Genomic DNA, 23980 nt, shown 5'->3' on the forward strand with positions numbered 1-23980 from the left:
TTTCAAGTCCACTGCCTCACTCTCTTGTCAAAATAAATAACCTGGCGAGTTGGCAGGCCAGGCATGAATGCCCACACTTTCTTTGCAGGTATGCAAACAGAACAGAGCGCTAAGTTCCCTGGGTTACTATGAGAGCAGGGCTGCAGCACCTGCCTGGGGAGATGACCGCTCCCACAGGGTGCTTGTGTTGTCCGCTGGAGCAGAGGCCCCCAATCCGGCTGACCTCTCTGCCTTCAGGCCTGGTCTCGCAGTCCCTTCTGCCTCGCCCATAGGCAGGCGGAGTCCAGAACCTGCAGCAGGCCCAACCGGCTCTCAGTGGCGGTTTCTACAGCAGGTGGGGCCCGGCTCGGTGACTGAGTGGTCTCCGCTCCTCTATCTGGGCTCAGCAGCGGCGCGCTCCCCCACCTCTGGCACCCGGGCTACCCGTCTACCCACAGGCTGGCCAGGTGGGGCTCTCGCAGGCGTTAGCTCCAGCCCTCCCAGGGTCCTTAACGTTCCTCTCACAGGAAAAAACGTTCCGCGTCCTTCGTGCCCCAAACGGACCTCTCACTCGGTCAGAGGGGTCGCTGAGGGAGAGGTCCCCCTCTGCACTTCCGTCGCGGGGCAGAACCTCCTCCGCGCCCCGCTGCCGCCCGCTGCCGGGAAACCGGCCCCGGCCCCGGCGCTCCCCTCCCCGGCCTAGCCCCTCTCTCCCACCCTTCCGCTCGCCCCGGCCTCCGCTCTGGGCTCCCGGGTTTTGTTGCCCGGGCTTGTTTCGGAGCGGAGCTCGTCGCGGGCCGGGCGCCAGGTCACGTGCGTTGGTGACAACCTCTCGCAGGGCGGCCCCGGGGCCCCCGCGCCGCCGATTGGTGGGGCCCGGCCTGGCGCGGCACGGCTCGGGGCGGGACGGCGGGGCCCGACGGCGGGCGGAGCGGCCGATCAGCTGTTGCGAGCTGCACAACAACAAAAGGACCTGGACTGGCCGGCCTGGGCGCAGCGACCCGAGGGCTGGATCCGGCTCCGCGCCCGCCGTCCGGGGACCTGAGGGAGACGCAGCGCAGCCCGGTCCCGCCGCAGCTACCTCAGCAGCCCCGGGCCGCCCGCATACTTCCCGCCGAGCCGGCGGCCGCCTCCTTCCCCACGCAGCCCCGCGCGGCCCGGGCCCAGTAAGTGCCGGGGGGCGGGCGGGCGTCTGGGGCCGTCTCGCTGCCGACTGGGGCGGCGGCGCTGCCCGCTCCAGAGCCCGAAGGGACCGGCCGGGAGCGCTGCCCTCGGGGCGCCGGTTGCGCGTTCTCCGAGCCCCTCGCTGCCTCCCCTCGCGGCCGCCGGGCCCGGCTGCCCACCCCGTCGGTCGGTCGGCGGCGGCCCCCGGGGCCCAGGGCGCGGACGGAGGCGGCAGCGACCCTGACAAGGGCCCGGCCGGGCTCCGGCGCTGGGCGGCGGTTGAGTGTTTGGTCTCTGCCTCCTTTCCTTGGCCGCGGCGGGACCTCCTCTAACTCCTCCTCCCCACTCTGCTCCACTCCTCCTCCTCCGCCGGCGCTCAGCCGTTGGATGGGCCACCAGCTCCGGACTCGGCATCGGGGCTCCGGCTGCCACAGTCGGGACGCATCTCCCGAGACAGCGGCACTTGGGGTTGTGGCCCTGCTATCCCGTCCCCCGCACCTGCCTTCCAGCTCCGGAGGCCCTGCGGCTACGGGGAACCCGCTCGGTGACCCGGCCACCGGCCCCCGTCTATCCGCGGCCTGTCCCTTGACGCAGCTTGATCTTACTCTTCGCTACCTGGCGTTGCACCTGTGGAAAGAGCGCTTTCTTTGCCTGTTAACATTGAGATCCTTTGGATCGCTCACGCTTGCTGCATATGTGCCATATACTATGCTGGGGACTTTGCTTTATTGCCCCAGTTGATTCTCATAACCCTGTGAAATAGGCCCGGTTATCTTACCCGTACGAAACCCGTGGCACAGAAAGATTAAGTAAGTTGCTCAAAGCCACACAGCCTATTAAAAGGAAATGATGTTTGTATTTTAAAGTGGCAGCCGAATTTTACCGGGAGAGTCTTTGTTTTGCTTGTACTTCCTGATCATATCTGTTAAGTAGTTAATTCCAATTCGGAGTGGATTAAGGAAGAGCTTCTTTACATCTGTGACTCCCAAGGACTGGGGCATCCATCCCCTGGCTAAAAGAACCTTTTCTCAATGCACAATAGTTTTGGGAAAAGGGGGAAAACTGTGACCCTTGAGGTCATTGAACAGAGGTCATAAGGAGTTCCCTCAAGATACTGAAATCACCAGCGTGGTAATTGAAATACATTTTCATTTGCAGATGTGGAAAGCACTGGGAAGCTTTTAAGTCGCAATCAATATAATAATGAACTGGCAGCATAATTTTACAAGGCTCCTGCCTGGAACCAGGACCTTACTAATTTCTGTGACCACGGTCTCGTTTTCTCATAATATCTTTTGTTCTTTTCTGCCGCTGCTTCCTGCTATGTCTCTTGGGAATGGCCCTGCTTTCAAAATTCAAGATTATCAGACTGTGAATTACCACTTACTCTTGTCTTTGTCCACTCTTTCAGCCTTCAGGGCAGGCAGGGGTGGGTCCCTGGGGGAATTGCCTCCCTTGCATACTAGTTGAACAATCTTCATATAAATGGAACAAGCAAAGACAGCTTTCTTGGCTTGGTTTTTTCGGCAGTTCAAAATCCGTTTTAAATTACTAGAATCTGCTTTTTTTTTTTTTTTTTTTTTAAGTAATGGAAGAGGGTGGGATAAAAAGAGGACAATTCTGAGGCTGCTTTTCAATGACGGTACGTTTAGCCACCCGATTTCCTGAAACTGTGAATGAGCCACAACTGTACACAAATTTAGAAGTTAGATCATCAAAGTTGCAGGCTTTTTTTTTTTTAATGTTTTTTGGAGCCGCCTACTGGCAGCCTGAACTAACTGAAAAGGGCTGTTTTCTGAAGTTCAGAGACACAAGGTTGAGGCTGGGAGCCTAAAAGACTTTGTGTAGGGAAAACAAGGAATTGGAATCAGATGGATTTTTGTCCTAATGCTGACTCCACCCCAACCATCTCTGTCACTTTTGAACAAGTTACTTAATTTCTGAGCCTTGGTTTCCCTCATCAGTAAAATGGGACAAATAAGGCCCCGTTACATAGAACAAACATTCTGTAAACTGTAGCTCTAATTATTAAGTAGACATTTCATGGATAAACTCAAATGTTGTGATGCTAAATGACTTGTTCACAGTCTCACAACTGGCTTTGAATAAGCTTGTAGTTAATATTTACTCAAGTTTGCTATTCTAATTAGTATACACTTAATCCTTACACATGTGCTGAGAAGTATTATAAGTGTCATTCCCATGTTAAAGATAAGAAAACAGAGACCCCAAGATGTTAGTAAATATCCTGAATTCACACAGGTTGCAAGTAGCAGAGCCAAGATTTCAAATGGAGCAGGCTAACTCCAGGGTATGTCTTTTTTTGGTGGGGGGAGGGAAGACCGAGTCTTACTCTGTCAACCAGGCTGGAGTGTAGTGGTGGGATCACAGCTCACTGCAGCTTCAAACTCATGGGCTCAATCGATCTTCCTACCTCAGCCTACCGAGTAGCTGGAACTACATGTGCACACCACCACACCCAGCTAATTTATTTTTTGTAGAGGTGGGGTCTTTCTTTGTTGCCCAGGCTGGTTTTGAACTCTTGGCTTAAAGTGATCCTCCAGCCTTGGCCTCCCAAAGCACTGGGATTATAGACATGTGCCACTGTGCCCAGCCTCAGAGCCAGGCTTTATTTAGATACCACAACATACTGCCTTTTGGTGGGCTACCTATCTTAAAAGTGAGAAAATAAATAATGCTAACAAGATCTTCCAAATTAACAATTCCTTTTCTAAGTAGTCAAACTAGAATGCTCTTCCCCATGTATATTAGACTCAGTCAGCCACCTCTCTCTGCCTACAAAGCATCTCTGCACGTGTAATAATAAGAAAAACATTGATGACAAAATGTTAAGTAACAGTGAGATATGAGATACAAAACAGTGCATTCACAAGGCTACAACTATGATAAAAAGAAACACTATGTGTAGAATAAAAAACAGAAAAAATTCACCAATATATTAAGTGATGGGAACAAGGCAATGGAATAATACTTATTTTTCTTATTTTCTAAACTTTGTATAATATGGTTTTGTTCATTTCATAATTAAAAAGACATTATTTATTTTTTAAAGGAAGGAATAGAGGTCTTTTGAGCCAAGCAGAATAAGGGCAAACTGCCTTCTTGAAATGCTAGGGCCGAGACACTGTTTCTTTTCTCTATTGGGGGTTTCTTTTCTCTTTTGGGGAAACTGCTGGGCTGAGGCTGATTAAAGCTGAAAGCTTGCAGGTGCCTCAAAGAACAACAGTGCTATTCCACCTAACCTTTGCTTCACCTCTTTGCTGAATTCCAGAACTGTATTTGTAAATTTGTCCTCTTAGGACACATGCTTTCTCTGGCATTTTAATTTTCATTATATCATTGCCCTAGTGTTGTAAATGTTAGTGATCTGGGGATGAGAGGAGTCTAAAGCTTTGCTTTTTTATTTACCTCCACATAGAACCAGCCCCATCAAGAGCCTCCATCCCTGGGCAGGAGCCAAGGTCAACAGTAGCAGTGACTGGGCAGGGACAGTCTCTGGGTCATCAGTAGGAGGGTAGGCCGTTAAGATTTTAGGGAGATTTTTCTAGAACAGCCCTGTTCAACAGAAATAAATAATGTGAGCCACATGTATGTTTGAATTTTCTAGTAGCCATATTTAAAAAGGAAAAAGTTTATTTTTATTTATTTAATATACTAAAATTATTTTTTCAACTTGCAATCAGTATAAACACTTTTGCATTTTGGGGCTACTAAGTCTTTGAAATGCACTCTAGTGTGTTTTTTTACACATTCAGCACATCTCAATTCAGATACAAAGTTTTCAATGATGTACTTGATCTATATTTAGACATCATAAAATATAAAGGTGAATAAGTGGATTAACATACCCTAACTATTCCAAACATACTTGAAAGTTAAAAAAAAAAAACTAAATTATCAGCTTTTAAGTTTAACTGGATTAAACTTCGTAAATGGATTAAATAGTAAAATGAAAAATGCAGTTTCTCGATCATACTAGTCACATGTCAAGTGTTCATTTGCATAATATGCCTGGTGGCTACCTCAATGGACAGTTTTAGCAATGGAGGGAGGGTCTCTCCAATAGCTCCTTGCCCTTTGTGACACTTGGTGGAAAGCGGCGCCAAAGGAACTTGGCTCTACTAGTTAAAGCAGCCTCACTTTTTTGTGCTAGAAGTTTGGGGGGAAAGAGAGTGATGAGGTGATTCAGCACAGTCTCCCCATTTTCCCAACAGTGAGAAGGAAGCTCAGAAGGGCCAGTTTAGCTCCAGCCACCCTGTAGTAGAGCCCCAGTCAGAACTGCTGCTACAGATGGCCAGGCCCCTTCCACCCTACCCAGGAACTCCATTCTGTGTTCTTCCCACATGGCCTCAGCAGATTTGCCATGCATTTTCGGCCTCAGAGCTGCCAGTTATCTGAGCTGGGGGACAAGGCATTTGCTCAGGGCAAGCAAACGTTCCCCTGTGTGGTTCTCCCCTCCCAGTGGCTATAGCTGATTCAGGGCTAGAGTCCAGCACCATGCTCTGGAGAATTGGGCTTACTCTCTCCACTGGTTCAGCAAACACAGAATTGTATGTGGGGCCAATGTCTGCCTCCATGATTTAAAATAAATGAAGGAAGGATTTTGAAAATTTATTTTTCCCTCCTAGCATGTATCCTCAAAAAATCTTTATTTACATTAGACCTTATATATAACTCATCTTGGGATATAGCTATCATACCATAGCAGGTCTAGAAAACTACAGAACCCACTTTTCTTCTTGTTTCTCTTACAAAGAGCATAAAGCTGACTTTGAATTCTTCTGTAGCTCTAGCCTTCATGATTTGGCCATGTTGCTTTCCAGAAGGTTTCAGGAAGACTGGTTATGCAAGTGATACTTCCTGTTTACCCATTTTTAATAATTAATGGCTGAAGAAGATGAATTGTGACCACAAAGTATTCTAATGTCATTTATTTCAAATGTTTTACTTGTATGGTAGGTTGCCAAACAACTGTAGCAGTCCAGTTTATACACAAGGAACTAAACCAGTAATCTCATTAGCTACAGATCCCAGTGACTTTTACAGCTAAAGATATTTTGAAAGTGAACTGTCAGGAGCCTGAAGTTGTAAATTTAAAGCTGATGCTTGTGATAAAAAGAGGTGGTGATTAGTGAGGTGCATTTCTTCAGCCCTGGGTGATCTTATCCATATATATAAATTTTTTTTTGAGACAAGATCTCGCTGTGTCACTCACATTGGGGTACAGTGGCACAATCATAGCTTACTGCAGCCTCCAACTCCTAGGCTCAGGGGATCCTCCCAGCTTAGCCTCCCAAGTAGCTAGGACTATAGGTGCATACCACTGCATTTGAGTAATTTTTAAAATTTTTTTGTAGAAACAGTTTCTCACTTTGTTGCCAGACTAGTCTCCAACTCCTAGGCTCAAGCAGTCCTCTGGCCTCGGCCTCCCAAAATGCTAGGATTGCAGACATGAGCTTCCATACCCACCTCATCCATTCCAATGCTGTTTATCATCGTCTTTATGTTGACAGCTCCCAAATCTGTGCCCCTAGCTGAGACCACACTCCTGAGCTTCAAAGCTCTATATCCTGCTGCATGCTAGACATCTCCAATTGCACTGTTTTGCATATTCTCCAAATTTACCATGTTTGAAATGCCTACCCCATACTTCCTGCAATATTCATTCCTATTTCCCTAAATGGTCCCACCATCCCCTCTTTTGGCCAAGCCAGAAACCTAGGTCTTTGACTTTTCTCTCCCCCTTTCTCTGGCTTACTAGGCCCTGCAGGACCTGGTTCCTGGTCAGCTCCCCCAGTCTGCTCTTGTCACCCTCGCTCTGGACCTTGAGCAGGACAGAAGGTGTCACATTCTCACTCATGCGCAGACTTCCATAGTGTTCCTTTGCCTCCTTCCTCCATTCCTGATCTCAGTCACTCAAGAGTAAAGGCATTTATGGCAGGAGTCTGCTCAGGTAGCCTAGAGAACACCAAGTACTTCTTCCATGACATTCATCACACACTAGGTTGTTAAACTGTGTGTGGGAGGGCCTTGTTCATAGCCTTCTGCCCAGCACTGCACCTGATGCATAACAAGTACTCAGTAAATACATGTAGAATAACAGTTGACCTGGACTAATGACTTTATTCCAAGTGTTTTGCTAAGTCCATTGCCTTTAACAAGAGTAGGATCAGGGAGACTGTCTAGGAGGTAGTTTTGGCAGTGTCCCAGAGAGACAACAATTTGGTTTAATCTAGGATAAGAATGGTAGAGGGAAGCAGGCAGGAGGTCTAGATTTATTTATCCATTTCTACCTCGCTACCTGATGGGCATATGTATCTCAGTACACCAGTATTCCCTAAGGTAGGAGCTGTTGCCAACTGTAGTCATATAACTTTCTAACTCACACAGCGAGTGAGCAGCCAGCCAAGGTTTGAACGCAAGTGGCTGACCCCAGCACCCACCTGCTGAGCTGCTACACAGAAAGGGTATTTCCCGTGCTAGGTGCAGCCAAGCTCAGTTTTCTACAGTGTAAATTTCTCCATGCCAGCTGTAGAAATAGTTTAGAAGTTCAAAGTATGCTTGCTGGCCTTATAGATTTTAAGTGTTTTAGGTATGCTTCAGTTATAGACAAGAAGTACAGAGTGGAAGAGAAAATGAGCCAGAGGAGGGTGAGGGCCTGGCATAATGGTGGCCACCAGGCACTGTTGCTGGGACTTCTGGGCAGTCACATAGCAAGACTGTTAATATTCTAGAATTTGCTCATCTGCTTGCAGAAAAGTTTGAAGAGTATTACTCAAATTCATCCCTTATTATAAAAGCATAGATATGAAAAAGAACCAACTCCTTTCCTTTTATTTCACATTTTAAGGTATTTATAGGTTGAATTTGAGTAAATAAAGAGTATTTACAAAACATTATGTTGCATGTCTTGTGTTTGACTCCTGCAGAAAGGGAATAATAGCTGTAGAATGTAGGCCAAGGCATATGCTTTCTTCTAGGGGTATGTGTATATGTGTATGTGCTTATGTACATGTGTGTAAGCTGATTTGAAATAACTTTCTGTTTTAGGGATAATGACTTTTCTTGATTTTCATCTAAATTGAATAAGCATCCTGTGCACTTTAATCTCCTGTTGGTACCGTCAGGCCAACTGAAGACAAGGTTTTGAAATCTCAGCTGTAAAAGACATCCAGCCAAACTCTCAGTCTTGCCTTAACAATGTTCCAGAGGCTGAATAAAATGTTTGTGGGTGAAGTCAGTTCTTCCTCCAACCAAGAACCAGAATTCAGTGAGAAAGAAGATGATGAATGGATTCTTGTTGACTTCATAGGTAATGTATACTTGGATACTTGTTGGTTCATCTTCACAGTAAAAGTGGAAACTTGCATCTCTGTTTTTGCTTAAGAAAACCAGTAACTGAGGGTTTTTAAGCCTTAAAAGTAAACAGGAGTTTGTCTTTAAAAAATTGCAGGAAACCACCTGTGCTAGATGTCAGTGAAATTGACTGAAATCAATCAGACTTTTTAGTTTTGCAACTCGTATAGATTTATTAGATCGAGGGCACTTCAATAGAAAACCCTTATATTAGACAAGTAGTAACCCATATGGCTCATTACTTATTTATTCAGCAGAATAGAAACAGTCTTAAAATCACTCCTGCAAAGCTAACATAATCCATCCCATATAGTGATACACACACACAATTTCTGTGCTCAAAAGTAATTTTATAATCATATAAATGAATATAAAGGGGTTTGTTTCTGAGCTAAAAGAAGATAATGTGAGCATCAGCTAATAGTATCATCTCTTCTTTTTCTGTGCTGTGAATCTTATGGGTGACTTTATAATGACTGCCCAATGTGATAATCATCCTCCTGTGGGATTCTTCAACAACACACATGGACTGCAACATGGACTACTATCTAGATACTTGCACTGGTTTCTCAGCAGAAGAGGAAGAAGAGGAAGAGGAGGACATCAATGAAGAGTCACCTGCTGAGCACCCTTCAGTCTTTTCCTGTTTACCAGCGTCTCTTGAGTGCTTGGCTGATACAAGTGATTCCTGCTTCCTCCAGTTTGAGTCATGTCCAATGGAGGAGAGCTGGTTTATCACCCCACCCCCATGTTTTACTGCAGGTGGATTAACCACTATCAAGGTGGAAACGAGTCCTATGGAAAACCTTCTCATTGAACATCCCAGCATGTCTGTCTATGCTGTGCCTAACTCCTGCCCCAGTCTCAGTGAGGCCACCTGTGGGACTGATGAATTACATAACCCAAGTAGTCCCAGGTAAGTTACAAGTATTTTACTCTCTGTAGGCAGTCCACTGAGCATGAGTTTTATTTCTACTATAATTCAAAGCTAAGTTACTAGAAGATGAAAAAGTAATTTTGTTAGAGATTTATGAAAGCATGTGCATAATGCACAAGGTGAGCCATGAAATAACTTGTTGACCAGGCGTGGTGTCTCACACCTGTAATCCCAGCACTTTGGGAGGCCAATGCAGGCAGATCACTTGAGCTTAGGAGTTCAAGACAAGCCTGGACCACATGGTGAAACCCTATCTGTACAAAAAATTAACGGAGTATGGTGGTGCCTGCCTATAGTCCCAGCTTCTCAGGAGGCTGAGGTAGGAGGACGGCTTGAACCCAGGAGGCAGAGGTTGCAGTGAGCCAAGATTGTGCCTCTGTGCTCCAGCCTGGGTGACAGAGTGAGACTGTCTCAAAAAAAAAAAAAATTTAAAAAACAACTTATTCATTTTAGATTTTTAAAGAAAGTTAGATGTAGCATGGCCCCAGTTATATAATAGCATTCTCATTTACAAAATTCTGCTCCTGATTAGAAATAAGACTGGCATTTCTGCTAAGTGTCTTAGAATGTAACTCTGACTTTATAGACTGGATTATTTAGGGTATCAAATTCAAATAGAATATCAGGTCTTAAAATTTATTTTCTTCGGCCGGGCGCGGTGGCTTAAGCCTGTAATCCCAGCACTTTGGGTGGCCAAGGCGGGTGGATCACGAGGTCAACAGATCGAGACCATCCTGGTCAACATGGTGAAACCCCGTCTCTACTAAAAATACAAAAAATTAGCTGGGCATGGTGGCGCGTGCCTGTAATCCCAGCTACTCAGGAGGCTGAGGTAGGAGAATTGTCTGAACCCAGGAGGTGGAGGTTGCGGTGAGCCGAGACCGCGCCATTGCACTCCAGCCTGGGTAACAAGAGCGAAACTCCGTCTCAAAAAAAAAAGAAAAATTTATTTTCTTCTAAGTATTTCTACTAGGTCACATCAAATGATGTAACCCCATCTGTACAAAAAAATCAAATGATGTAACTTTGAAAACTTTTAGAGTTTAAGAATAACAAACTCAGTTTCTTCCTGCAATACTCACACTGCACAGTCACCCAGTGCCTCTGACAACAGATGTGTGGGTTTTTCCCACACACCAAGCAAGCAATCCTCCAGCAGTAGACACCCTCTAGTGTCTTCTGATTCAGTTCAATTCTGACAATATCTACCTGGAGATAGCATCAGATCCCACAGGTTGAAGGCTTAGTCCCATAAGACTGCCTCCCATTTCTGATGCCAATCTCAAGCCCCAGGTTTTACTTGTGCTTCTGACCAACCATCTGTAAACTGGGGTTCCCATGAACTCCTCCTTGGATTTGATTAATTTGCTAGAGCATCTTATAGAACTTGGGGGAACATGTTTACCAGTTTATTATAAAGGATACAGATGAAGGGCAAGACATGTGGGAAGGGCATGCGATTTCCACACCCTCTGTGCGCCCCACCCTCTGGGAACCTCCACATGTTCAGCTCTCCAGAGGCTCCCTGAACCCAGTACTTTTGGGGTCTTATGGAGGCATTAGTACACAGGCATAATTGATTAAATCATTGGCCATTAGTGATTGGCTTAACCTTTAGACCCTCTTCCCTCTCTAGAATTTGAGGGGTGGAGCTAAAAGCCACAACTCTAACCCTGCCTTGGTCTTTCTAGTGACCAAATCCCATCCTGAAGCTGCCTAGGTGCTGCCAACCACCAGTCAACTCATTAGCATACACTTTGCATATTGGAGATTCCAAGGATTTTAGGAGTGGTATGCCGGGAAACAGATTAGACCAAATATATATTTCACAATATCAACAGTCCAGCCTCGGTCTTCAAACTTGGATTCCTTTCAGCAAAAGGATGTGGAACTCAAAAAATACTGGCACAACACCAGAATCCCATTCAGTCCGTAATTCATTCACTCCGTAATTCAGTCAGTCCATCATCGTATTCTATGAGCATGTCTTCCAGGGAGAGGCCGCTCAGGTTTGCAGGTTCATTGATCTTTTTGGTTTCCAAAAGCAGAAATGGTCTTGGCAAACATGTAGCTTTGCCCTTTCAGGCATCTAGTATACCTGAGCTTAGAGACAGTGTCATCTTTTTTTTTTTTGAGATGGAGTCTCGCTCTATCGCCAGCCTGGAGTGAACTGGTGCACTCAGCAACCTCCACCTCCTGGGTTCAAGCAATTCTGCTTCAGCCTCCGAAGTAGCTGGGATTACAGGCACACGCCACCATGCCCAGCTAATTTGTGTCTTTTTTAGTAGAGATGGGGTTTCACCATATTGGTTAGGCTGGTCTTGAACTACTGACCTTGTGATCCGCCTGCCTCGGCCTCCCAAAGTGCTGTGATTACAGATGTGAGCCACCACGCCCGGTGAGAGACAGTGTCATCTTTTTATCTGAGCCTGTTTCAAGGTGTTAATATAATGAATTAATCCCAGTTCGTAACCAATTTATTCATTCCTTTATCCTCTTTCTCTTCGTTTATTCCCAAATTATTCGATCTCTGGAAGGGACGTTAGGTTTAGCCACTGTGCTGGTCTAGATTGCAGGCAGCAATACTAGTCTAGCAAGTACTTCTCCCTCAGTCCACTCCCATTCAGATAGGGTAAGATAATGTAAGTACAAAATTAATGGGCTGTTTTTACCCCCAGACAATATAGCTGCATTTGTTGTTGACTCCAGTTTTACAAGATGGTATATAGGCAACCCCCATAAGGCCCTTAGGAATTTTGACATAAGGTTTAAAAACATAGTTACAGCTTCTTGCTCAGGAACGATGCCTACCTCCAGTACTTGTAGTTGCAGCCCTGCATACGGTAGGGGAAGAAAATGAGGTGATGTGGGAAAGAAGGAAAAAGTTAAAGTCATTATACCAGCATACTCATCTCTTGGCTAGAACTGCATAAATTATACCAGATTCTCCCCATCCTTTCTTCCTCAGATCACCAGAAAAATAGGAAAATCTTCTGGGGACACTCCTTTAGTCGCACTCATGTTGAGTGTAAGCCACCTTTTCATACTTTTATCTCCCTGTTTTGTTTTTGCTTTTGTTTTTGTTTTGAGATGGAGTCTCAGTCTGTCAACCAGGCTGGAATTCAGTGGCAGGATCTCGGCTCATTGCAGCCTCTGCCTCCTGGGTTCAAGTGATCCTCCTTTCTCAGCCTCCCGAGTAGCTGGGATTACAGGCTCCTGCCACCATACCTGGCTAATTTTTGTACTTTTAGTAGAGAGGGGGTTTCACCATATTGTCCAGGCTAGTCTTGAACTCATGACCTCTAGTGATCCACCTACCTCTGCCTCCCAAAGTGGTGTTGGGGATTATGGGCTGTATCCTGTGTTCTTTGGTCTGAAGAAATGACAGTCAACTATCCACATCCATACAGTATCTTCTGTTCTGGGCCTTTTTTAGTACTCTGAGCATTTGCATCTTCCATTGGGTAAGCAAAGCCCACTCCAGAGACTGTCTGTTTTTCTTTTTTTTTTTTTTGAGACGGAGTTTCGCTCTCGTTACCCAGGCTGGAGTGCAATGGCGCGATCTCGGCTCACTGCAACCTCCGCCTCCTGGGTTCAGGCAATTCTCCTGCCTCAGCCTCCTGAGTAGCTGGGATTACAGGCACGCACCACCGTGCCCAGCTAAGTTTTTGTATTTTTAGCAGAGACGGGGTTTCACCATGTTGACCAGAATGGTCTCGATCTGTTGACCTCGTGATCCACCCGCCTCGGCCTTCCAAAATGCTGGGATTACAGGCTTGAGCCACTGCGCCCCGCCCCGTCTATTCTTCTTAAGACTGCACCAGTCTCACTTGCAGCTGTGCTCAGGCCCTTCCCACCAGGGAATCTGCCATCAGTAGTCTGTCTTGTCTGCTGACTGGCAGAACAGTTCCCATTGGCATTTGCGCCTGAAAGGGTAGAAGAGGAACGTCTAGATGCAGCCTGTCTCTGCATTGCCCATACCACACATTTCGTGAACCCAGGAGGGCACCTCAAGGGAGCACATGGGGATATATCTGCTTCCAATCCCAGTCACCTTCCAAACCTGGAAGGGAGTTCTTGTGACGGCCATTAGCATATCCTAATGTACCCCTCAAATTTCCATAGGGTTGTGCTCCCTAGGGAAGGCAACCCTTTAAAAGTCCAGGTTCTCATTGTGATTCTGCCTGGCCATGTGGACAGGCCATTCACCACTGCCCGAGTCAGTAAAAACCCAAACAGAGGGGCTTCTATCACCACTAGGAAAACAGCATGCAGTTGAGCCCACAGAGCTCATTTGTTTTTACCTTCTTTGCTCAAAGTGGCATCCTTCGAAACAGGACGCTGTCTCTTCTCCTTGGATTTGCCATCCACAGCCAAAAAGCTCTTTGTTATTCAGTTGAGAGCTACTGGCACTGTGGAATCCAGCTCCTCAAAGAGTTCCAGAGTCAGTCCAAGGTGGAAAGAGGCTCCCTGCTCATGGTTGTGTCCTCCTTACATTCCCTACATAACATGATCCTGTAGAAGCCATTTTCATTTATTATGGAACTCTTCTGGGTACTGCCCTCCCAATTAGTGTTTCTCTGACATCCCAAGAGATAGCATGGGTATTTCAGGTTTCAAGATCATCTTATGTCCTTCAATCATAGGGGCAGCTTCAATTAATGTCCCATAGCAAGGGAGTATATGCCTCTCATGTGGAAATTCCTTACTCCAAAGTCCCAATAGTTGTTACTGAGAGGTGCTCACAGTCTTTTGCCGTAAGCGCCAGTTTCCATTCCACATAGGACTATCAGACAGATCATTTATCCCTGCCAGCACTCCAGCTTCTATTGTATACTGTGTGGGCCTGGGCCATGTTACTGGTTCCCATTTATCATGGCCACTTTAATATTGTCTTGAAAGGTAGATTTTACATGCCTTTTGTTTTATAGTACGAGGTAGGGGAAGTATGTCTCCAGCCAGACATATCCATTCTCACAAAACAATTAGGTGAAGGGTGTATAATTTCTTTACTTAAAGCCGACTTAAACATCCTACCTTTCATAATCCTATTAGCTCTTACATTTTTATATTCTCTTAATCTAATTGTAACTTGAATCAGGGCTTTACCAATGGATGATACCACAGCACATGGAGCCTCCCATACCAAGGAGACCCAGGAGTTTATCTTCACCATCCGCATTTTACCCACTTGTGTAGGAGAGGCCTTTGGTTCCCAGCAGAGACTGAGAAATAGATCCTTGCCCATTTGTCAGTCATTATCTTGATTAATCAATCTGTCTGTTGCCCCAAGCAATTACAAGAAAGGTCACCTTTCTTGTAATCTCTGCCTTCTGGTTTTTTAAGTTTTCCCAAACTTAAAGACATTATGTGATCCTTGTCCAGAGAATATATCCAGGAACTATCTGAGATTGCTTCTACCCACTAAAGTAAAGCCCATCACCCTGTTAATTAGCTGAAAGTCCCACTGTTCATTCCTGTACCTTAGTGAAATATTTCCTGTTAAAGTATTTTGGGAGCGTTGCCCTCTCTTAGGCCAAGGGTCCAGGTGGATGTGGATCTTTGGGCCAGTTCAGAATATCCCTATTGTTAGTGCTGTCATGCCCAGGTTCTGACTCTACTAAGAAGAGTATTGTATCTATTATATCTGTCTGCCTACTATTTCCTGTTTTCCAGATATAAACAAACCTTAAGCAGGATGTTAATTTGTTAACTTTACCAGAGCTTGCTGTACTCTCAAGTCTCAATATTGTAGATGATCTTTTATGAGGCTAAACAGATTTCATTTTGCTTTGTACCAAAATGAAAAACAATTATATGTTACATCATGCCAGGCTATATCATAGGTAAGATCTTGGGTGGGGGTTACTTTAACTGGCACTTTATTCCATGCTCCAAGTTTATTAAGAGGTGTTTCAGGCATTCCAACAAAAATTTGAAATATAACTTCTTGGAGTTTGGAGTTGGTATAGATTTAACTGCTTTTGAATTGCTTCAGATTCATTTCTTTTTCTTTTTCTTTTTTTTTTTTTTTTTGAGATAGAGTCTTGCTCTGTCACCCAAGCTGGAGTGCAATGGCGTGATCTCAGCTCACTGCAACCTCCACCTCCTGTGTTCAAGCGATTCTCCTGCCTCAGCCTTCTGAGTAGCTGGGACTACAGGTGCCCACCACCATGTCTGACTAATTTTTGTATTTTTAGTAGAGACGGGGTTTTGCCGTGTGGGCCAGACAGGTTTCGAACTCCTGACCTCAGGTGATCTGCCCACCTCAGCCTCCCAAAGTGCTGGGATTACAGGAGTGAGCTACCACCCCTGGTCAAGATTCATTTCTTAAAAATTCTTCCCTCCTGATTATTACTTCTGATCTCTGAGGAATTCCACTCAAAAATTTATATAATTAGGCCGGGCATGGTAGCTCACACCTGTAATCTCAACACTTTGGGAGGCCAAGGCAGGCGGATCACCTGAGGTCAGGAGTTCAAGACCAGCCTGGCCAACATGGCAAAACCCTATCTCTACTAAAAATAAAGAAATTAACTGGGTGTGATGGTGGGTGCCTGTAATCCCAGCTACTCGGGAGGCTGAGGAAGCTGAAGCAGGAGAATCACTTGAACCCTGGAAGCTTAGGTTGCCATGAACTGAGATCGAGCTATTGCACTCCAGCCTGGGCGACAGAGCGAGGTTCCATCTCAAAAAAAGAAGAAAAAAAAAAAAGAATTTATATTGATAGTCAACTTTAAACTTACTGGCATTTGTATGTTTACTTTTCGGTGTTTAAAGTGTGTGTGTGTGGCAGGGGGGTCAGCAACTTTGCAAAAGAATTTACAGAAACAGTATATGTGCAATGTAAAAAATTAGAAAATATGCAAAAATTCAAGAAATTACCTTTTCATGACCCAGAGATTAATACTTTTAACATCCTAGAGTATATCCTTCCAGATTGTGTTTTTTTCTGTACCTGTACATATACATACTTTTAACCTAAATGGCATCATGCCATATATACTTTTTTTTTTTGAGACAGAGTGTTGCTCTGTCATCAGGCTGGAGTACAGTGCCGCAATCTCAGCTCGCTGCAACCTCTGCCTCCCAGATTCAAGCAGTTCTCATGCCTCACCCTCCCGAGTAGCTGAGACTGCAGGTGCGCACCACCACGCCTGACTAGTTGTTGTGTTTTTAGTAGAGACAGGGTTTTACCATGTTGACAAGGCTGGTCTCAAACTCCTGTGACCTCAGGTGACCCATCTGCCTTGGCCTCCCAAAGTGCTGGGATTACAGGCATGAGCCACTGCGCCTGGCCTGTATGTACTATTTTATAAACTACTTCTTTAGGCAGTGATCTCCCCCATTTTGTTTCAGTAGGTTTCTTCTTTTTTTCTTCTTCCTTCTTTCTTTTTCAAGGTTGTTACCTGTTTCTGTTTTTGGTACAGTGAGAATGTTGTTTTTATAGCTTGTTCATTTTTACATTTATATATGATAGACATAACATATAGGATAAATAAATATGTACTTTTCCACATATTAAGGATTAAAATAATCACTAAATATTTATTTATTTACTTATTTACTTATTTTAAGTCAGAGTCTCACTCCGTTACCCAGGCTAAATTGCAGTGGCATGATCGCAGCTCACTGCAACCTCCGCCTCCCAAGTTCAAGCAATTCTCCTGCCTCAGCCTGCTGAGTAATGGGGATTACAGGTGCACACCACCATGCCCAGCTAATTTTTTGTATTTTTAGTAGAGATGGGGTTGACCAGGCTGGTCTTGAACTTCTGACCTCAAGTGATCCACCCATCTTGGTCTCCCGAGTTGCTGGGATTACAGGCATGAGCCACTGTGCCTGGCCAGAATGCACTAAATTTTATATGAATCCTTTCTGCACATAGGAAAATCCTGTAAATTATTACAGCTTTATAATCGTAACTATACTTTTTTAACATCCTTATTTTGAGATTTGAAATTCTTATGAGGAAGTCTTGCTAAATCAAGATTGAAATTAAGTGTTAACAAAATAAGGCTAGTTTTGTAGGAAAGATCTGTTTTTTTAGCAGGAAATAAATCATATGTCTTTCAGAAGTCAAATTGCTTCCACTGGTGTCTATCCTGGGGGATATTACCATAAAGCACAGAAAATTAAGGTGCTTTGTAATTACAGTGGGCTTCAGGGTATATGTTTCATTGCATTTTAGTCTTTATAAATAATTGTTTTGGAAGGTTTTACATGTTGTCATAATCTTAAGTACATGTACATGCCTTTAATAGCACATAGTAAACCAGTTTTCATAAAAGTTGACCACATCCTAATAGTAAAGTTACAATAGCATTTTAAATCTTACTAGTGATTTAATAGTTCGCCATTTAACATTTGTAGGGCCAGGAAAAGCTGCTTATAAGACTCACGGGCACGGAGTAAGTATATTCACTTTGAGACTGTGTGATATATGTATGCATAGGGAGGCGAGGGAACCAAATGCTGACCTTTCAAAAATGACTTTTTTTTTTTTTTTTTTTTTGGAGACAGAGTTTTACTGTTGTTACCCAGGCTGGAGTGCAATGGCGTGATCTCGGCTCACCGACACCTCCACCTCCTGGGTTCAGGCAGTTCTCCTGCCTCAGTCTCCTGAGTAGCTGGGATTACAGGCACACACCACCAGGCCCAGCTAATTTTTTTTGTATTTTTAGTAGAGACAGGGTTTCACCTTGTTGACCAGGATGGTCTCGATCTATTGACCTCGTGATCCACCCGCCTTGGCCTCCCAAAGTGCTGGGATTACAGGCATGCGCCACCATACCTGGCTAATTTTTGTATTTTTAGTAGAGATGGTGTTTCACCATGTTGGCCAGGCTGGCCTTGAACTCTTGACCTCAGGTGATCCGCCCGTCTTGGCCTCCCAAAGTGTTGGGATTACAGGAGTGAGCCATAGCGCCCAGCCTAAAAATAACTTTCTTTATATTAACTTTTTTTCTATTAGTTTCTTAATGTGGCCTCTTAAAATTCTACTTTAAAAAAATACATATGTACATATATATGTATATATGTAGTAAAAGATAATAGTGTTTTCCTCAAGTGATTTTAGGCAGAATATGTAACTGCCCTTCCTGTGTAAAATAATCCTTAAAAATTGTGAAGCTCTTCATGTTATGTGTTGACATAGTTTAGAGTAATCCTAGTTGATTAGCTTTTTTATATGGAAAACATAATCATACTGTGTGTAGCCATATTTTAAGATTGTGTTATTCAAGAGTCTTATGATATTGCCATGTAAATACCATCTCAAAATGTGCCCTGTTGTGAGATAAATAAAAAGAGATTTAAAGCATGTTTCCTAGAACATTTTACTAATAGACAGGAAATGTCCTGTGAAGGTGTTGTGCACACTGCTTTCTGATCAGTAAAATTTGGGAATTAAAATTTTTTTTACGATGATGGTGAGAATTAAAATATATATTTGCAAAAGAATTGGCAAATGCAGATATTCAATAAATGTTAGCTCTCCTCTCAGACAAGCTTATATAAATGTGTGTGCTCTGTAAATGAAATTCAAAGCATAAAGTGTGTTTTTAGAATACAGTCTACTTGGTGATCCATCTGGGGCTTACATGGCATCTTGCTAGTAACAGTTGGCTCTGCTTCCCACCACTATCAGTCGGGGGTGGGGGTCACAGAATAATAAACTTGTCTGTCAGCCATGAGACCCAAGCTCTCATTCAGCCATAAACAAATTAGTGCGGCAAATTGAATTGCTAAGTAACTTTTCCAGTTTCATTAATAACCTACTCTGTTATTTAATACATTCCCCACTTTTTTCTGTTTCAGAGTGGAAGCTCAAAATGAAATGGGGCAGCACATTCATTGTTATGTTGCAGCTCTGGCTGCTCATACAACTTTTCTGGAACAACCCAAGAGTTTTCGTCCTTCCCAGTGGATAAAAGAACACAGTGAAAGACAGTCTCTTAACAGAAATAGCCTTCGTCGCCAAAATCTTACCAGGGATTGCCACTCTCGGCAAGTCAAGCACAATGGCTGGGTTGTTCACCAGCCCTGCCCGCGTCAGTACAATTACTAAGAATTTCAAGTTTTGCTGGTTGGTTTCTCTTGGTTTGTGCATATGTGTATGGATGTGTGAATATGTACAATGAAAATGTTGTCTCTTTAAAACCAATTGATAACCAATCACATAATTTTATCAGTGTATTTAGACACTATCTTGAAAACCAGATTTATATACTGTGTATCACGTAATGCCTTGCCTTTAACATTTACTTTTTTGTACACTTTTTCAGATTATTTCTGGAAACATATCAATATAATTACAGTGTTTGGGGGTGTCTTTAAATCTATTAGAGTGTACATTAGTCAGCATTTTAAAGATATTTCTTCCCAAGTACGAGAATAGGCATCTTCATTTTCATTTTATTTTGTATTACTTAATCTTTTGAGCAAGCAAAAATTTATTCTCAGGGTCAGCTGTACACTTTTATTGACCAGTACTTGATAATTTCTCTGTATATGGTGAATACATTTTTACACACTAACATGAGCATTAACAGGTGATAGTTGCCATGGATATAAAGGAATTATGGCTGGACTTTCTTTTGAAAGAAAACTTGATACATTTCTGTGTGTATGGATTTTCCCCAGATTAGTCATGCAGTTCATTTGGAATTGAGGTACATTAAGCTTTAGTGAAGAGTGCATTCAGTAATCCCAATGTGACTGCATGACGTGGTACAGACATTACAGGTGTAGACTTGCCTCATGCAGAGGGATTAAATTAGACCTGTGAAATTATATTTGGAAAAATTCATGTCTGTAACTAACCCATTAGTCCAGTATTTAAGTTGTTCCAATTCCTTCCTGCCAGTTCTGCCCACTCCTCACCTCACATCAGCTATAAATTCGGAAGTACTTGTCCAGGCACTTGAGTGACTTCTTATTTCTCTCTGCCTGTGGGAAAAGAGATAGGCTTTATATTTCCACAGAGTAAAAAATCCTCTGTCATGAAGCCTGTCCTACCAAGTGGCAAGCAAGGATGTGGGGGAATTTCTGGTGATGATGTCTTTGAGGGCATCTGAGTGAAAAGTGACAGGTTGGCTCAACTTTTTTCTTTAATTGCCTTGTATTGTGGGTATTCTTCCCTGCAGTCCAAATGACTTTTCATTTTTTTGTTTTAACTTCAGGCAAAATCTTTAACCACTCTGGCCTCTGTTTCTTCCACCAACAGGGGGAGCAGTGACATTTACCTTCCTCACAGTCACTGTGAAAATTCTATACTGATTGGAAGTGGGGCTGTTCAGAACTGAACCTTGTAGGAAATTCCAAGGGCCTTTCTACTGAATCTGGTGATGGGATGGGGCCGTGGCACTTTCTCTGCCACAGCTGTTCTTCACAGTGTTGGTGCTAATGAGGCCAGGGTGCAGGGTTCGAGTCACACATAGGCCAGTTAACATAGAGAAAATCTATTTCCTTACCTCCAGCCAGTCACTTCCTTTTTCTGCAGTTGTGATGGGTTTTGCTGAGCCATCCACTCTGACTGATTTCCGCTGAAGTTAAGTAAACCTATTTACAATCCAAAGCACATTCTACTGACAGAAGTGTCGCCTTCATAATCAAACAGCTTGTTTTTCCATCTCCTCTGCAACCCTAATTAAATGAGTGCAGGTCTATAAAATGTCTTCAAAGAGAAAAGCAGCATATACTTATGTGAAGTATTATATTTTTCAATAACCCTGTAATGGCTTGATGCAGGGAACCCTGGGAGACTTACAGGGAAGAGCTGTGCTCTTTTCTGACTAGACTAGAGCATTTGGAGTGGAAGAGGTCAAATGTGTAGTTACATGGAAATTTTAGAATGTTCTCCTGGCTGTGATAAAGTGCCAGGATGTCTCTTTAGAACAAGAGTCTAGATTCCCCACTTTCTCCTTATTGCCCCTCCCATTTTGACTTCCTCTTTATTTATTTGTTTTCTAATTAGGGGCCAAGTCTGTAAAGTTTTGTCAAACTGAGTTAGAAGTTGTTTTCTTACTATTTGTGTTTACCAGAGTTGGGAGAAACGGTATAATTTCCATGAAGGTGTGTATGTTTTGTACGATATTTGTTATATGGCCATGCATTGGTAACTTGAAAATAGACCAGCTTAATGTCTTCAGGCTGTAAGCCTCTGAATACACGGTGTCTCTTTTTCATACATTGCATGTAAGTCGTTAGTACCTCACAAGCTGCAGAAGTTCAGCCATGAGATTTTGTTTGGCAGCATAAACAGATTTGTATATAACAGCAAAGGCCTTTTTTCAGATTTCCTTACTGACTTTTTGTTTGCCTTATCTGGGGCTAGTTTTTTATGCTTTGTGTGTAGAAAACAAAAAATTACATTCATTGGGCTTTTTTTCAAGGTTGGGATTACCACACCACCTGGAATATGCTGTGGTTTCTGCCTAAAGTTGGCACATGTACGAATTAAAGAAAATGGTTATATAATTCAGTTGAAGCTCTTGGTCATTAGATGTTAGGCATCTCCTGTATTGTAAGACACAAGGCCAGCCACCACGCAGAACGATCATATTGTTAAGTATTCTCTGAAACATGGCCAAAATGCATTTCATTATGAGCTTTTTTTGTTTTTGCTATTGTAAATATTAGTGGTTTACAATGTGCTTTAGTTATATTTCTTTAAAATGCAAGCAGTAAGAAATAAGACCCCTCTGTTAGTAACTCTAACTGATAACGTAGAATGTTACTTGGAAAAAGTCTGGAATATGTGGTGTACACAAGCAGTGCTTTGTGAATGAGTTGCTTAGCTTTTACATTGCACCATGTTTCTCAAAGTTTGTTTTTGTTGATAAAACATTTTATAATGTACATCTTGTGTTTATTTTTCTTCCTCAACTAATTGAACTGTGTACTGCACTGTAAGTTGAAAATTAATGATCCATTATTTATCTTCTGTGGCAATGCATTTATATGGCCAATTGGCTGGGGAATTTTTTGCAGAATGATGCAGAGTGATTGGATTTTTGACTTCCTATTGCAGGGAACTTTTAAAAATGTATTAATTTTCTGTACATTTTTCCAGTCCCCATGCAAACTGTGCCTGTTTACATATGTTCTCTGTTGTATCAGTACTTTGATGAGTGAGAAGAGAGTTTACTTAAAACTTGAGCGGGCTGTTGAGCATTGTTTCTGCTTCTCAAATCTGTATAGCACACTGGTTTGTAATCATTATGTCTTCATTGAAATCCTTGCTACTTATCTTCCTCCTCAATGAAATACATTATATATTATCTTTATGTATTCATTATTCTCATTTGCTTTGAGTTGGAAACAAAAACATGAAGGACTCCAACTAGAAGATAGATATTTACATTTAAATAGATTAGTGGGAAAAGATTAAGAGTTTCCAGGTATTAGTTTTTATTTTTTGAGTCAATTAAGAGAGACTGCTCCTTTTACTGGGAGACACTAGTATATGTTTGTAATGTTACTTTAAAATATCTTTTTATTTTATAAGGTCCATAAATACTGGTTAAACCGTTGAAAGTTGGGCTTCTATCATGGATGGTTTCACTGCCATCAGCCATGCTGATATATTAGTAATGGCATCCCTATCTACTTATTTTGATGCTTAAAATTATACATAAAATGCTTTATAGTGGTGTCAGCCTTGTCGTATATCAATTTCACTTGAAATTTGACACCAATTAAAGTGGTTTAGGGTGGAGAAAGAGGTACTGGAAAACATGCAGATGAGGATATCTTTTATTTGCAACAGCAACAGTATTCTCTGCATGGCAGGAGAAGTTACTCTTGAAAGGCAGGCAGCTTAAGTGGACAGTGTATATCATTGGGAATTTTCTTTATCACATTTTTTAACATTGTGTTATTGTTAAATGTCCATTTTTGCTCTGTTTGCCTGAAGTTTTAGTATTTGTTTTCTAGGTGGACCTCCGGAAACCAAACCAGTACCTGGGGAGGTTAGATGTGTGTTTCAGGCTTGGAGTGTGTGAGTGGTTTTGCTTGTGTTTTGGTTGTTTTCTTCTAGAGATTTTAAACTTTAGTAATTGTGTGTGTTATTTTTTTTAAGTGGCTTTGTTTTTTTTCTCAAGTAAAATTGTGAACATATTTTCTTTATAAGGGCAGGGCGTGAGTTATGGAGACTGAAGAGTATTGTAGACTGTGCCATGTGCCTTCTTAATGTGTTTCTTCTGTACACACTTTTTTTTCATCAACTTGAAAATTCAAAAGGGACATTTGGTTAGGTTACTGTACATCAATCTATGCATAAATGGCAGCTTGTTTTCTTGAGCCACTGTCTAAATTTTTTGTTTTTATAGAAATTTTTTATACTGATTGGTTCATAGATGGTCAGTTTTGTACACAGACTGAACAATACAGCACTTTGCCAAAAATGAGTGTAGCATTTAAACATTGTGTGTTAACACCTGTTCTTTGTAATTGGGTTCAGTGGTGCATTTTGCACCATGTTTTTAATCTGTCAATAAAATAAAATGTCCTTTAACTTCA

At 42.9% G+C, this 23980-nt stretch overlaps 1 protein-coding gene across 2 annotated transcripts; it reads left to right on the forward strand.

Moving 5' to 3' along the window:
* The first annotated feature begins 924 nt into the window (after positions 1-924).
* On the forward strand, positions 925-23980 carry TP53INP1 (tumor protein p53 inducible nuclear protein 1). Of its 2 annotated transcripts, XM_035277155.3 has the most exons (5): positions 925-1145; positions 8215-8476; positions 9073-9436; positions 17831-17868; positions 19277-23980. In XM_035277155.3, the coding sequence occupies exons 2-4, from the start codon at positions 8365-8367 to the stop codon at positions 17850-17852; spliced, it is 498 nt and encodes a 165-aa protein (XP_035133046.1). In that variant the 5' UTR covers positions 925-1145; positions 8215-8364; the 3' UTR covers positions 17853-17868; positions 19277-23980. The 2 variants fall into 2 exon arrangements, with proteins under 2 accessions (XP_035133046.1, XP_008981170.1); XM_008982922.4 differs by lacking the exon at positions 17831-17868.

This window comes from Callithrix jacchus, chromosome 16 (genome assembly GCF_049354715.1).
Source record: "Callithrix jacchus isolate 240 chromosome 16, calJac240_pri, whole genome shotgun sequence".
Classification (NCBI taxonomy): Eukaryota; Metazoa; Chordata; class Mammalia; order Primates; family Cebidae; genus Callithrix; species Callithrix jacchus.

What these genes read in the sequence shown, in the direction of transcription:
- TP53INP1 (XM_008982922.4), top strand. Translation starts at nt 8,365, where the DNA reads ATGTTCCAGAGGCTGAATAAAATGTTTGTGGGTGAAGTCAGTTCTTCC. An exon ending in GATTCTTGTTGACTTCATAG is followed by an intron (nt 8,477 to 9,072) that starts GTAATGTATACT and finishes ACTACTATCTAG; the next exon opens with ATACTTGCACTGGTTTCTCA. An exon ending in CATAACCCAAGTAGTCCCAG is followed by an intron (nt 9,437 to 19,276) that starts GTAAGTTACAAG and finishes TTTCTGTTTCAG; the next exon opens with AGTGGAAGCTCAAAATGAAA.